The sequence below is a fragment of the Rhinoderma darwinii genome, chromosome 8 (assembly GCF_050947455.1).
Source record: "Rhinoderma darwinii isolate aRhiDar2 chromosome 8, aRhiDar2.hap1, whole genome shotgun sequence".
Taxonomy (NCBI): Eukaryota; Metazoa; Chordata; class Amphibia; order Anura; family Rhinodermatidae; genus Rhinoderma; species Rhinoderma darwinii.
In genome coordinates this window covers 7,954,601-7,970,370 of record NC_134694.1, presented here as the reverse complement: position 1 = coordinate 7,970,370, position 15,770 = coordinate 7,954,601, and the positions used below count along the sequence as shown (strand labels likewise).

Below are 15,770 nucleotides of genomic sequence, written 5' to 3'. Positions count from 1 at the left end.
TATGGAAGCACGGGGTAAATAAAACAAGAGAGACCATACAAGATTGTCCACAGATCAGGCTCATTTATTCGTCAATACAGGTTTCATTGCACTTCAGTCCAGTCTGGCTACAGGTAAATATAGATTCGTTATCTACAGAAGTGACAGTAGTACAATATAAAAAAAAAACAAATACCCTTCCCATCCCCCACCCATTGTTCCTGGTCATAACATTTTATTATTTTAATGACCATTATAACATTCATGTGTAAGACAATAACAAATAAAATCCAGTGTGGGAGAAAAAAAAATAGGCATTCAATACACACAAATGTGAGAAGAGACCAGAACGAAACCAGAGAGAAATAAAGCAATGCTTCCGCTTGGTTGGGGGAAGGGAGGCAGAGCCTTTGGTTACCCACCACCATCTTATATATGTCACAACCATGACCATTAATTACAGCCCAGTAGATCATATGGAACTAGTTATGTCGCTATGAGACACATCGTGCCTCCGTAACCGTTCTAGCCAAGAACCTAAGCCTCGCAAATGGCCTTCCATCTCGGACTTGTGATGCTACACGGCCTCATTTGCATAATTTTGCACCGTTGTATCTTAAAGGAACTGTTAAACCTGGGAAGGTTCCGTTTAGATTAGGACATCTGTATTATTTTCTATGAAAGCTGTATTAGTGGGTACGCTTGTGTCCACTCAATGACCCCCTTTAAATGCCAATCAAAGGGAAAAGTAATAAGGCTCCACCCCAACTTCTGTAGACTCATGGTTTTTCCTGTAGGAAGTCATGTGATCTCTGGTGCATGGGACACACAGGGGAGGGGCTTATTCGGAGTAGTTTTTTCCCAGCTACTTGATAGACCCTGCAGGAGGTCATTTAGCCGGAAAAAGTTCAGTATTAGTAGAGAATCTGTAAGATACCTGGTGTCGGTTCTGGTGATAGGTTCCCTTTAACAGAGTGTTATATCCTACCGGGCTATGCAAACGAAATTAGGGCCAACTGGTAGTAACAGGAGCCGTAAACTATATTATGGCTTTTTATGCGTGGACCAACATTTGGAAATGTTGCTCTTCTGTGGACCCCATAATCCCACCTATCTAAAGAAATCACTGTAAACACTGGTTTTGTCGAACCTAGAACTTCTCATTAAGGTCCAAGTAATCCAGTTATTAAGTTGGAGTTTGCCACGACCCAACAAATGTCATTTCTTATGATCACTCAAGCTGTGTCTAATGGACTATATGCTCTAAAAATGATGTCCTGATACTTGTAACCCAAGAAGAATAGGTATGGAGAATGGATGCTGGTCATGAGGAAGTCCATTCTGGGTAAGACTTGGGGTTGATTAGTGAAGATCTGCTCATCCTGGGCTTTATTATCTGTACGCTCTTGTACCAGATCTCATTTATATAAGATTCTGTCTAGGTCTAGACTAAACCTTGACATAGACAATAAATTTATGTTGATGGATCCCGTCAAAAGGAACCAACAGTCATGTCTATGTGGACAAGGTTCCCACAGGATGGATTTTCTTTTGTTTTACGTTACAGATGAGCAGCACTGGATGTGTCTGGCAGTAACTTATCCTGATGCCAACTTGACATCTTAATGGGTAAATCATGACTCGTAACTGATGGTTGAGGTATCCTTTGTCTATGGCCACCTCACCTTGAGGAACATTTTGTTTCTCAAAGCTGTTGATCGAGAAACTATTTAAGACTTCTAAGAAATATGGCATTTTATACAAGTTCTCATTAGTTAACTGAGCCCTCTACTGCTTGAGACACATGACGGGTTGTTTCTCTATGGAAAATTCCTGTGCACAATAAAAGGAGCAGAAGCCTGTAGTGCAAAATAACCGTAACTAAGTGTGTAGCGGTCCATTAGCAAAATGCTCTCTCCATAGGGAAGATGACTCGGTGGTTAAAGATGCCCATTGTTGGTGGTTGAGGCCACCGCTGTTCGAGACGGGTCAAGTCTGGTCAACTAAGTGCATTTGAGAGGACCATGTAGACAGTTCCGTGAGTGTTATCCCTTCTACTCACATGTAACATGTATCAAAACTCAACCCATGGGTGCAATTGTCTAGATCTAATCTAGAGGGCAGGAGAGGGTTTCTTTTTTTTTGTTTTTTTTTTAGAAATAGTAAGTCTCATCCCTCATAGGTGGACTTTTCTCAATTTTAGTCTATGAACTCCTTTTAGAATATTTCGCTATGGTGCAGGCATAGCACGTCTTGTGTGCTCTTGAATAATCTGTATCTATATCTCGGCATCGTCCCAAAGAACATTGAATGTAACCAATTCTCGGTCCCACGAAAATAGTTAAGACAATTTTATGTCCCGGCCTAATGTTTTGGGTTGGTGTTTCATTGGTGGCACTCCGGCCAACGTTGCATTTATCCCCCTGACCAACACTACCCCATTCAGTCCTCAGTGCCTAGTGGTGTAATCCTCTATGGTACGATCAGTCATTTCTGGCCTTTGATGGAGTAGATATGGAGATATCTATATATCTTGTGGGGTCATGCTCGGAAGTGTGTACATGTATACATGTATGTGTATTAGTGTATCCGACAATGAACTGGGTGAGGCAGAGCCTAACTTGTGGTCTGGAAACAACGCAACCAAAGCGATTAGGCGGTAACTGAAAACATTTTGGGACAATGTCCGACCCTCCGAGTCTCCAACTGTAAAGTCTATGTAAACACATGTCCACAAATGCACGCACATCTGATGCAGATTGCACAAATCCAGCTATGACGCTGTATGATCCCAAAAATGCAGAAATTGAGCCATCACGGCTTTTGTAGGATTATATTGGGATTGGGAGCCAAGATGTTTTTGTTTGCACATGAATGCCATAGTACAGGGAGGAATAAGAGGCACCAACAAACCAAAATTAGGTATAAAGATCAACTGGCTTATCCAGACCACACATAGGGTTAAGCCTAGATTTCGACAGGGAGAAGTTTACTCACTAGGTATGACTTACATGGTAATGAATTGACCTCTAAAGCTTCCCATTAGAAGGCTACAATACGGAAACAAATTCTCTTCTGAGCCATTATCACTGACCTTACCTTACAATGATCATAAACTTTAATGAACATCCTCGTGATATCATGAGGATCATTACAAGCATGGCCCATAGTAGTGTTGGAGGATGGTGACCATACTTCTCCGTTGGGTTCCATGTCGGATCATCCTTTAATTATACAAACAGGTCTGGGGAGGTAAAGCCAATTTGTTTATGCTTGAAAGGCTGTATGGTTCCTAATCTGGATCAAAGAAAGACCACATATAATTTTTCGGGTGAGGACTGGACACTCTGGGTTGTCTCATCAAGACTGGCTTCAAAAACCCTCTGGCCATACATATCAATTGTCGACTATATAAGACATGGACGTGCTGCATTCGCCAGAGGTAGAGCCGCTCTTCGTGTCTGTGTGGGGGGGGGGGGGGTTTGACCTAGTTCCTCAACCGGTTCTCTAATTGTTGGTTAACGAAGTGTCTGACTGGAAAAGCAAAGATTTACAGAACTGTCCATACCCAGTGGTTCCACACGCTCCTATACACAGAAATGTTGCATAACTATCCTGTTTCAATAAACCATTTACAATAAAAAAAATTCAGCCTCATTAGCATGTGCACATTAACAGAAAATTATCTGTTTGGCGACACGGTTTAAAGGGCGATCCAGCCAAATTTATTATCTGAGAAGCCCTATAGATTGATTGGCATCAATCCTCCAAATGGAGATTTTGTGGTACCGAAAGAAATTGAGTCCAAAATACAGCGATGGACCCAGTGTAGGGGGAAATGGTGTGGCTCTGACCTTAGACCCACCAAGTCATTGTAATCTTATGACTCATCCGTTACTTTGGCTTCATTTGTATTAAAGCCGACACATAATTTAAAGGTGGGTAGATATTCAAGAGAGGGGCCATACACTAAATCAAAATATTGGATCTCACACGTGCAATTTTATGTCACCACACCCATCCCTAATCCTAAATCATGAGGACCTGGCACCCTTATGCACCCCCATCTATTATAAAAGCGTCCCTCAAGCTAGTCTTTCTACCTTTTTGTTTTTGGTGAAGAGGAACAGTCTAGTCTCTACACATTGGTACAGTGGATGGGACCAACTTGAGTTGAATTCAGGCTGTGAGGGCTACAGAGGCCCAGTAAACGGGCATTATCTTTCCCTATGGAGAAGTTTGCAATCACGATCTCTGCTTCTTCTCCAAAGTGGCCTCTAGACCCTCACCAGTAGTCCGCAGAAACAAGAAGTAGTACTCATGAGGAAGAGTTAAAATAAGGTGGAAGACCAAAGAAACAAGGACATCGTCTATGGAATGATGGTAGGAAGAGCCGTAAACTGAAAACAAAGATAGAAGGCGCTCAATCAAGTCCTGTCATGTAACTATAATTATAAATTCATCTTTTTATATTTACATTCATAAAAAAAGGGGGAATATGGCGTCTAGTGTAGACTTACTGCTCCTCACACACAATTTATCTTATGGATAGTGGCATCTAAGGAGGGTTCCAAAACAATGGCTATGATCGCCTTAGTTGGTCCCATGACATAGGATAATCCAAAGGAGTCATTTATATGTACATATTCTGCCTCAAGACCGCAGGGCCATATAAATATCTTACAAAGGTTTTACAATTGGGTCATGGCAATATGTTAACTTGATAGAGGGACACAAACCCCATAGATATATACACAGAATGTAGTGGTACTTTTGAGTGGGAAATTGTCCTACTTCTCACATCTATTTATTTATTTTTTTTCCAGTCCTCGATCCCAGCTGGTTTCTCCCCTTCTGGGGAAGTGCAATGTTGCATCTTCTGCCCCCCTGGGGTCACTTTGTCTTGACATCTCAAGTGGCTTGGAACTCTTAACAGACTAAGGGTTCCGGTGGGGTCCCAGGAATTCTACCAGCGCCGCAGGAGAACATTGTCTCTTGGTCCTTCTACAATCTACATCTAGATATCTAAAGGCCACGTCCAGTATAGCTCCAGATGAGTCGGCTACAACAAGAGCTCGCCTGTTAAGTGTTTTGAAACGTTCCTTGTACACAGATTACACAATGGCATCCAGTTGCTCTATCAGGAATTGGTGCATGGTCTCAAACGTAGGTCGATCTTTGATGTCTCTGCTCCAACATTTCATCATCAGGTCAAAGATGGGGCTTGGGCAGAGGGGCGTCTGAGAGAGATAGATCTGAAGAGCAAGAGACACCAAACAATGTGAACATTCAGACATCAAGGCGTTAATGAGATTTGTGGAATGTTGGATGGAGAAACGGGGAGTAGTAAAGTGACGTGAACTAAAAAAACCCGGACATAACGAGGGCTGGTATCTTCTGTATATAATTATATATGTACAGCTGGTATAAGTTATACATCTTCTTGTATATAGTGATATGGAGCATGCTGGTATAACCTGGGTATCTCCTGTATATAATTATATATGTACAGCTGGTATAAGTTATACATCTTCTTGTATATAGTGATATGGAGCATGCTGGTATAACCTGGGTATCTCCTGTATATAATTATATATGTACAGCTGGTATAAGTTATACATCTTCTTGTATATAGTGATATGGAGCATGCTGGTATAACCGGAGTATCTTCTGTATATAATTATATATGTACAGCTGGTATAAGTTATACATCTTCCTGTATATAGTGATATGGAGCATGCTGGTATAACCTGGGTATTTCCTGTATATAATTATATATGTACAGCTGGTATAAGTTATACATCTTCTTGTATATAGTGATATGGAGCATGCTGGTATAACCTGGGTATCTTCTGTATATAATTATATATGTACAGCTGGTATAAGTTATACATCTTCTTGTATATAGTGATATGGAGCATGCTGGTATAACCTGGGTATCTTCTGTATATAATAATATATGTACAGCTGGTATAAGTTATACATCTTCTTGTATATAGTGATATGGAGCATGCTGGTATAACCTGGGTATCTTCTGTATGTAATTATATATGTACAGCGGGTATAAGTTATACATCTTCTTGTATATAGTGATATGGAGCATGCCGGTATAACCTGGGTATCTTCTGTATATAATTATATATGTACAGCGGGTATAAGTTATACATCTTCTTGTATATAGTGATATGGAGCATGCTGGTATAACCTGGGTATCTTCTGTATATAATAATATATGTACAGCTGGTATAAGTTATACATCTTCTTGTATATAGTGATATGGAGCATGCTGGTATAACCTGGGTATCTTCTGTATATAATTATATATGTACAGCTGGTATAAGTTATACATCTTCTTGTATATAGTGATATGGAGCATGCTGGTATAACCTGGGTATCTTCTGTATATAATAATATATGTACAGCTGGTATAAGTTATACATCTTCTTGTATATAGTGATATGGAGCATGCTGGTATAACCTGGGTATCTTCTGTATATAATAATATATGTACAGCTGGTATAAGTTATACATCTCCTTGTATATAGTGATATGGAGCACGCTGGTGTAACCTGGGGATCTTCTGTATATAATTATATATGTACAGATCGTATTTGTTATAATGAAATGGGGTAGGAAATTACCTGCCGTCCTTGGTCCCGGAAGAACTCCCCAGTATTTTCAATGACCTGCTCATCCGATATAACACTGTACGGTTGCTCTTTACACAGGGTGAACATCTCCCATAAGGTGACCCCAAACGCCCAGACGTCACTGGAAGTGGTGAACTTTCCCTATACACAACACAGATCTGGATTTAGTATGAAGTTGAACAGAATACAACAAGCAATTCAGTATCTTAGAACGGACATCTTTGTGCTGTCTGGTGTCACTTACTAATAGAATACTCTCCCAGGCCATCCAGCGGATCGGCAGCACCGCCCGCCCCTGGATACGGTAATAATCGCCACTGTATAAATTCCGACTCATTCCAAAATCTGCTATCTTAATAGTATGGCTGTTCCCCACCAGGCAGTTTCTTGTGGCCAAGTCTCTGTGTACAAAGTTCAGTGAGGCCAAGTACTTCATCCCGGCGGCAATCTGCGTGCTCATGTATAAGAGGTTGTGGAGGCTGCAAGAAGAAAGCACAGAGGGGGCATTTACTGATTGCCTGATATTTAATAGATTGGGAAGATATTGCCCGGGTAGTAGTCCAATGCAAGACCACCAGTGCTGCAATTTACTAACCACCGAGCCACCATGGCTATCGCCCATCCCGACCTAGATCTAAAGCAACTGCAAATGGATGCTATGCAATGTGGTATGACATAATGGTCAAAGGGTAAGGGTGTACATACATGGTGGCATCATCTGCTATGGGGTCCTTTGAAAACCCTCTTTCCTTTTGGGTTGTGTAAACCTGTCCAGGACTCTCCCTCCTTTAATACCACACAGCGGTTACTAGACCAGGCTGTTCTATCCCAGATTTAGTTGGACCCTATAGTGATAAGAACCAGCTCCAGGAAGGGGCCCCATTTTGATCTTTCCTTTGGGGCTCCTTGTGGGACCTGGGCACCTATAATGCAGATATCAGGACCACTCACAGAACAGGCAGGGACGGACAATTACTTGGGCAAAAATGCAGCTGCTATGGCGCCCAAAAAAAGGCGCCCCCAATACCCAGCAATGGTATTAAAGACAAAAAGGGCGAGGACCAGGCGATCGTGAGAGAGCGACAACAATGCATGGCCTGAACTGACAGGGGGCCCCATGTAGGACCCCTCTGCATTATGTACACCCCCTTGTCATTACCTTACAGACGGTATATTGTTGGCAGTGGTGAACTGGCTGCGGATCTCCCTCTGGGACAGGAACTGATTGAGATCGCCATTTTCCATATATTCCGTTATCATACAGAGGGGGTCGTCCTGGACACAGACACCCAACAGGCGGATGATATTCGGATGCTTGAGCCTGGAGATTATCTTGATCTCTTTGAGAAAATCCTTTCTGTAGGTGAAAAAAAATCAGAGGGGCTGAGATCTGGAAATGAACAGCTCAGACCGCAATAATGGGGGTCTAAAGCTTTTTATATATAAAACTGTTTAGACATAAATAAAAAAAAGTCACGTTGTAACATTTACCGCATCTCTATCAACTTTTTCCAGGTCTCTGGATGCAGCCAGCAGTGTAAAGAATGGAGGTTTTTACTCTGGTTATCATGGCTATGTCCAGGATTATGTCTATATGTATCCAAAATACACTCTTTTATAGGTGTGACGTCTGTGAATAGACCTGTTCCTGGGCGTAGTCATTGCTACCAGAATAAAAACCTCTATTCTTTACACTGCAGGCTGCATCCAGAGGTCATTAAAACGAGGTTTAAATTCCAAAGTGACGACTGGTTGTTTTACGATAAAACTAAGAATGAGAATCCATTTAATGAAATACTTTGAGCAAAGTTGGCTTATAGGGAGGGCAAAAAGAGCAATTGCCCCTAGGCCTCCACCATGTAAGGGCCTCCAACACCCATTTACTGCCAGTATCTGGGAGATACATCTGGCAATGGTTATCTGTAACACCTGGTATCCAACAAGCCAAACCCTAGCAGACAATAGTGCGGCCTCCATACACATAAGATTGTTGTCCGTACTGATTCACGTCGACTGGATCTGCCCACAATTTTTTGAAGCGTATGGACAACATAAGTTACACACTTATTATATGACACTGCTAATGGGGTTCGAGTTCCCACATCATTTTTTGCACTCAACCTCCACCAACCTTCATAGAGCTCCGAGGGGGCGGGACATGACACCGGGATATAAAGAACACCAAAGAGAGAATCCCTGTCATGCTCCGCCCCCTCGCAACCAGCACTAGACATACCATAGCTTCAGTTCGGAGTGCTCCTTTAATGAAGTACCTGGCGGTTTTGGTGACATTGGCTCTCAGCATTTTCACCGCCACCATAACAGGTTGGTTGCTGCAGTCACTTGAGGACATCTCCAGAAAGCCTTGCAGCCCTTCCACCTCACACAGGTGAACCTGGAAGAGCGACATATTAACGCGTGATTGAACTGGCATTATTGTGTACTGTCATGATTGTACATTACATTTCAGTCGATTACAGTCCGTGATTATCTCCCGGAATGAACCGACCGAAGAACGAGTCATGTCCGTAACCCTGAACTAGAATCCTACTGTTCTATACAATCAGCCGGAGGAAATGAGTGTTCTGTATCTGCTTCCTGAACCAAGCATTTCCTTCTCACTATCGCCTATCATATCTCAGAATCAACCCTGTGTGGTTGGATTGTGCTGTGGGTCTGATCTTCATGTGAGGCAAACATTATGATTTATAGATTTTCACCATGGTGACGACGTGTTGTTGACCAGTCAAGTCTCCATGCAGTTATATACTCCTGTTGTATAGCACTGGCATGTTCTGCAGTGCGATCAGTTCCAAAGAAATCTAAAACCTTCATCAGGGTCACAATATACATTAGCTGCAACAGTGCCATCTGCAGGCCAAAATAATGCATTACACATAAGCTGCAACATCTGCAGGCCAAAACTTTGCTTTAAACATTGTTAGAATTAAATGATACGTTCTTGAATTTCACATAGATTATTTATGAGATGTACATTACTGTGACCCCGAATCTCATACCTCTCCAAACTGTCCTTCCCCCAGTTTCTCCTTTAACTGTAGTTGGTTACGTGGAAACTCTCCTACGCTGATGTCCTTCTTAGTAAGTGAGTCCACAGTGAGGGCCGGCACAGCGTACATATTATTCCCAGTCACTCCCTGAAGGTTGACAATGTCAGTCTCTGCATAGTGTGGGACGCTGTTCTGGAAGCCTTGATGCGGAGTGGACTTGGTCAGGTCTGGTTCTGCATAGTCTCCACTGCAGGCTACAAACAAGAAGTACAATAAGTCTACATTACTAGATTCCAGTATTCTAGTAGTTCTATTCTGGTATATAGGGGGCAGTATTATAGTAGTTATATTCTTGTATATAGGAGGCAGTATTATAGTAGTTATATTCTTGTATATAGGGGGCAGTATTATAGTAGTTATATTCTTGTATATAGGAGACAGTATTATAGTAGATATATTCTTGTATATAGGGCACAGTATTATAGTAGTTATATTCTTGTATACAGGAGCAGTATTATAGTAGTTGTATTCTTGTATATAGTGGGCAGTATTATAGTAGTTATATTCTTGTATATAGGGGCAGTATTATAGTAGTTATATTCTTGTATATAGGAGCAGTATTATAATAGTTATATTCTTGTATATAGGAGCAGTATTATAGTAGTTACGTTCTTGTATATAGGGGCAGTATTATAGTAGTTATATTCTTGTATATAGGGGGCAGTATTATAGTAGTTATATTCTTGTATATAGGAGGCAGCATTATAGTAGTTATATTATTGTATATAGGGGGCAGTATTATAGTAGTTATATTCTTGTATATAGGAGCAGTATTATAGTAGTTATATTCTTGTATATAGGGTCAGTATTATAGTAGTTATATTCTTGTATATAGTGGGCAGTATTATAGTAGGTATATTCTTGTATATAGGGGGGCAGTATTATAGTAGTTATATTATTGTATATAGGGGGCAGTATTATAGTAGTTATATTCTTGGACATAGGGGGCAGTATTATAGTAGTTATATTCTTGTATATAGGAGCAGTATTATAGTAGTTATATTCTTGTATATGGGGCAGTATTATAGTAGTTATATTCTTGTATATGGGGCAGTATTATAGTAGTTATATTCTTGTATATAGGGGCAGTATTATAGTAATTATATTCTTGTATATAGGGAGCAGTATTATAGTAGTTATTTTCTTGTATATAGGGAGCAGTATTATAGTAGTTATATACTTGTATATAGGGGGCAGTATTATAGTAGTTATATTCTTGTATATAGGGGCAGTATTATAGTAGTTATATTCTTGTATATAGTGGGCAGTATTATAGTAGGTATATTCTTGTATATAGGGGGGCAGTATTATAGTAGTTATATTCTTGTATATAGGGGGCAGTATTATAGTAGTTATATTCTTGGACATAGGGGGCAGTATTATAGTAGTTATATTCTTGTATATAGGGGCAATATTATAGTAGTTATATTCTTGTATATAGGGGCAGTATTATAGTAGTTATATTCTTGTATATAGGGGGCAGTATTATAGTAGTTATATTCTTGTACATAGAGGGCAGTATTATAGTAGTTATATTCTTGTATATAGGGGGCAGTATTATAGTAGTTATATTCTTGTATATAGGGGGCAGTATTATAGTAGTTATATTCTTGCATATAGGGGCAGTATTATAGTAGTTATATTCTTGTATATAGGGGCAGTATTATAGTAGTTATATTCTTGTATATAGGAGCAGTATTATAGTAGTTATATTCTTGTATATAGGGGGCAGTATTATAGTAGTTATATTCTTGTATATAGGGGCAGTATTATAGTAGTTATATTCTTGTATATAGGGGGCAGTTATAGTAGTTATAATTCTTGGACATAGGGGGCAGTATTATAGTAGTAATATTCTTGGACATAGGGGGCAGTATTATAGTAGTAATATTCTTGGACATAGGGGGCAGTATTATAGTAGTTATATTCTTGTATATAGGGGCAGTATTATAGTAGTTATATTCTTGTATATAGGGGGCAGTATTATAGTAGTTATATTCTTGTATATAGGGGGCAGTATTATAGTAGTTATATTCTTGTACATAGAGGGCAGTATTATAGTAGTTATATTCTTGTATATAGGGGGCAGTATTATAGTAGTTATATTCTTGTATATAGGGGGCAGTATTATAGTAGTTATATTCTTGCATATAGGGGCAGTATTATAGTAGTTATATTCTTGTATATAGGGGCAGTATTATAGTAGTTATATTCTTGTATATAGGAGCAGTATTATAGTAGTTATATTCTTGTATATAGGGGCAGTATTATAGTAGTTATATTCTTGTATATAGGGGGCAGTTATAGTAGTTATAATTCTTGGACATAGGGGGCAGTATTATAGTAGTAATATTCTTGGACATAGGGGGCAGTATTATAGTAGTTATGTTCTTGGACATAGGGGGCAATGTTTTTCACTGTCCACATCGTTATTTTCCCTGGAACATCTAATTTGTTTCTCACTATACCTTTTACCCTTGGGGATTCTTGTTTTGTTACAACGTAACCATTAATGTTGAGTTTGTTTAATAATAGCAAAACCTAAATTGTGATATCCATGTATCACTAATAGTTTTATTTTACTAGTGCTTTCGCACTTTACATTGAGCCTTAATATTTATTAGAATAGTTAGGTAGACCAACCAGTGTTAGAAGCCAATAAAAATAAATTTACATATGTTTTGCATATTTGAATTACTTATTTTTATCGTTATTTTTATTAATATATTTGTTTATTGGCTTTTTAGTAGCTATATTCTTGTACAAAGGGGTCAATATTACAGTAGTTAAATTTTTGTGCTCTGTTGGCAGTCATTCATCATGTTTCCTCACAGGACCATTCTCCTGTGTATAGTTGGTGTCCTGAGGTTATATAGTTTCATATTGTGTATTATGGGACACACCTGAATCCTCGGCACTCTGGGACAGCTCGGGAAGTTTACGTGGTGGTTTGGTTGGCTGCTGGTAGTCGAGGTCAAGAGGGAAGATTCTCTCATAGGTGGGGTTAGACTGGTGGGTCTGAGTCTGGTTGGTGTTGCCGATCGTATAACTGTAGAAGGACAATCGTACTGTGGCGTCTTCTTCCAAGATTCGACGAGGAGCCTGAAAAGTATAATAAGAGTATTAGAAGGAATGTCTGGATTTTCAGGATTATATGATACTCCTTCCCTCGGTACTTCACCTTCTCCAATCTCTTTTGTATATATTGTTTCCACAGGATCAGAACTATGATAATGAGTAGAAGAAGGATTATGGCCACCAAACAGCCAATCAGAACTGAGGTTTTTGGCTCATCCGGTTTGTCCAGTGGTCTGCTGATGGTGAATGGGAAAGTGGTTTCTGGAAATGGAAACTGACAATTAATGGTTGGTGGAGGGTCATGGTCAGGCTGGTTGGTATTTCGAGGTCAAATTTGTAGCGTGCAAATAGGTTGGGAGTTAAATAGGCAAGTGATGTTGGGCATTGATAGCTAGGCAGATTAGTGTAGGCTTCATAATTAGGGAGGTGGTGGGCAGAGGTGTTAGTTTTTATACATTGGTCCGAACTGATGAGTGTTGGAGGTCATAGACTAGTAATGATTGGCATGGCAGGAGACTGTTGGAATTCATAGGCAAGTGTGGCCTTCATTGTTAGGCGGTGGTTGGTATTCCTATTGATGGTTGGTCATGTGGTGGTTGAGATTCATAGTAAGGCAGGTGGAGGCTCGCGTTCATGGCAAACTAATAGTAGGTATTTAATCTGGGTAGGTGAAGGTTTGTGTTTATAGTAGGGCAAGTAGTCGGCATTGATCGCTTTGCAGCCATTAATCGGCAATCATATTAAGGTGGCTGTGAGTAGGCATTGTAGGATATTGAGGTGGTGGTAAGTTGTGAAGGTCATAGTTATCTTGTACACCCACCGGATTTACTCTCAGTAGCGTTCAGGATGGGGATCGCAGTGTTAGCAGCCTTGACGGTAGTAGGAAGATGAGTAACAGCGGTGGGCACTTCAATATCCATGTCTGGGAGGAAGAAGAACAAACATGAAATTGTTAGTGTAGAGAATAAGATGCTGATACGTACTTTGAAGAGTCCCCCTATGGTGGCTCATGTGTTGACCCTTATAGGGGGATGTCAGGTTTGGACCCCTTGTAAAAAGGTTATAATATTTATTATGTAAATATTTTATTCCTCTCCTGGGTACTATTCATAGCTGTTATATTATATTAACTTTTATGACTGTCCCCAAGACAACACTTCCTGCCACTACTCTCTGGAATCTTGATGCCATCAAAGAAGCACTGAGCCTCATGGCAGCCAATCAGAACCCAGCTTTTGTTTTATCCGCACTGAGGTCCAGTATCTTTGATATGACTTGGCGACAAGGACAGGAAGTGTTGCGATGGGAACTATTTGAAATTGTAATAAGATATTTAAATATATTTAAAACACACTATGTGAAGAGAGAGATCTATAAATATAGCAGATTTTGTCACATGTAGCAGGGCTGATTTGATATTTGCCGCAATATGCTGTAATGCAATGTGTTCTATTTCCATAGACTGCAGGTAGACCTATTAACTTTCAACTCTGCTACATCTGTAACATTTCTCTTAGACACAGAACATATTGTCTCACTTGATTGGAAGGAGATTTCGCTGAACATCATCCACGTGTCGGCAAAGTAGAACTTGCAGAGGATGAAGCTCCCAACTCTCTGGTGCAATGGGATAATGACGAATCTAGAACTGGGGTTCTTGTCATCCAGAACAGTCACCACTCCCACTGGCTCTGACTCCCAGTCAGACTGTTGCTGAGATTTAAAGAAACACTCAGCCCTCTGGAAAATCTTTACCCCTTTGGTGAACATATTATTACAGTGCACCTGGAAAAGAGAAAAAAAATTTTTTTTTTTTGCTTGTCCTCCCACAATAATGTTGTGCATTGCAGCACAGTATCAAGCCGACTCCTTCATAGACAAAAATCATGGCATTGGCTATACTGGACTACTTGGTTCGTGAATAGAATACCAGAACTTCAGTGAAGACTGACACTCCTTTTCATTATAGTTTTTCCCTTTGCATGCAATGTCCGTCTACTCAATATCAAATCCCTATCTGGTAGCCTGGCCCTTAATTCCTTTTCCCTGCACTTAGCAAAGTGAACCTGAATGACTTCAGTCTGGCTAAATGAGTGACTAAAAGAGACAGTTTACAGCTTTGAGAATGACCGCAGGAGACAGTGTACTGTAATAAGAATCACCTCGGAATACAATAATAATGCTATAAAGAAATTTGCAGTAATGAGAATGATCACAGGAGACGGCGTGCAGCAATTAGAATTACCACAGGAGGCAGCTTACAGTAATAAGAATGATCATAGTAGACGGTGTGCAGTAATGAGAGTGATCGCAGTAGATGGTGTGCAGTAATCAGTGATTGCGGTAATGAGTGATCGCACGAGACGGTGTGCAGTAGTCTGTGATCGCAGTAGACTGTGTGCGGTAATGAGTGATTGCAGTAGACGGTGTGCGGTAATGAGAGTGATCGCAGTAGACGGTGTGCAGTAGTCTGTGATCGCAGTAGACTGTGTGCGGTAATGAGTGATTGCAGTAGACGGTGTGCGGTAATGAGAGTGATCGCAGTAGACGGTGTGCGGTAATGAGTGATCGCAGTAGACTGTGCGGTAATGAGTGATCGCAGTAGACGGTGTGCAGTAATGAGTGATCGCAGTAGACGGTGTGCGGTAATGAGTGATCGCAGTAGACGGTGTGCAGTAGTCTGTGATCGCAGTAGACTGTGTGCGGTAATGAGTGATTGCAGTAGACGGTGTGCGGTAATGAGAGTGATCGCAGTAGACGGTGTGCAGTAGTCTGTGATCGCAGTAGACGGTGTGCGGTAATGAGTGATCGCAGTAGACGGTGTGCGGTAATGAGTGATCGCAGTAGACGGTGTGCGGTAATGAGTGATCGCAGTAGACGGTGTGCGGTAATGAGTGATCGCAGTAGACGGTGTGCGGTAATGAGTGATCGCAGTAGACGGTGTGCAGTAGTCTGTGATCGCAGTAGACGGTGTGCGGTAATGAGTGATCGC

General features: G+C 40.6%; 1 protein-coding gene across 2 annotated transcripts in view; it reads right to left on the bottom strand.

Moving 5' to 3' along the window:
- Nucleotides 1-2,724: 2,724 nt before the first annotated feature.
- LOC142659104 (discoidin domain-containing receptor 2-like) overlaps nucleotides 2,725-15,770 on the bottom strand; it is a 91,646-nt gene continuing 78,600 nt past the window's right edge. For both annotated transcript variants that reach the window (XM_075834863.1, XM_075834864.1), the window contains exons 9-18: nucleotides 14,317-14,563; nucleotides 13,599-13,700; nucleotides 12,882-13,039; nucleotides 12,604-12,802; nucleotides 9,650-9,894; nucleotides 8,903-9,024; nucleotides 7,789-7,986; nucleotides 6,874-7,108; nucleotides 6,621-6,770; nucleotides 2,725-5,234 (exon numbers count right to left, since the gene is read on the bottom strand). In XM_075834863.1, coding sequence (XP_075690978.1) covers nucleotides 5,094-5,234; nucleotides 6,621-6,770; nucleotides 6,874-7,108; nucleotides 7,789-7,986; nucleotides 8,903-9,024; nucleotides 9,650-9,894; nucleotides 12,604-12,802; nucleotides 12,882-13,039; nucleotides 13,599-13,700; nucleotides 14,317-14,563 — 1,797 coding nt within the window. In that variant the 3' untranslated portion in view covers nucleotides 2,725-5,093. The remainder of the gene's footprint in view (nucleotides 5,235-6,620; nucleotides 6,771-6,873; nucleotides 7,109-7,788; nucleotides 7,987-8,902; nucleotides 9,025-9,649; nucleotides 9,895-12,603; nucleotides 12,803-12,881; nucleotides 13,040-13,598; nucleotides 13,701-14,316; nucleotides 14,564-15,770) is intronic.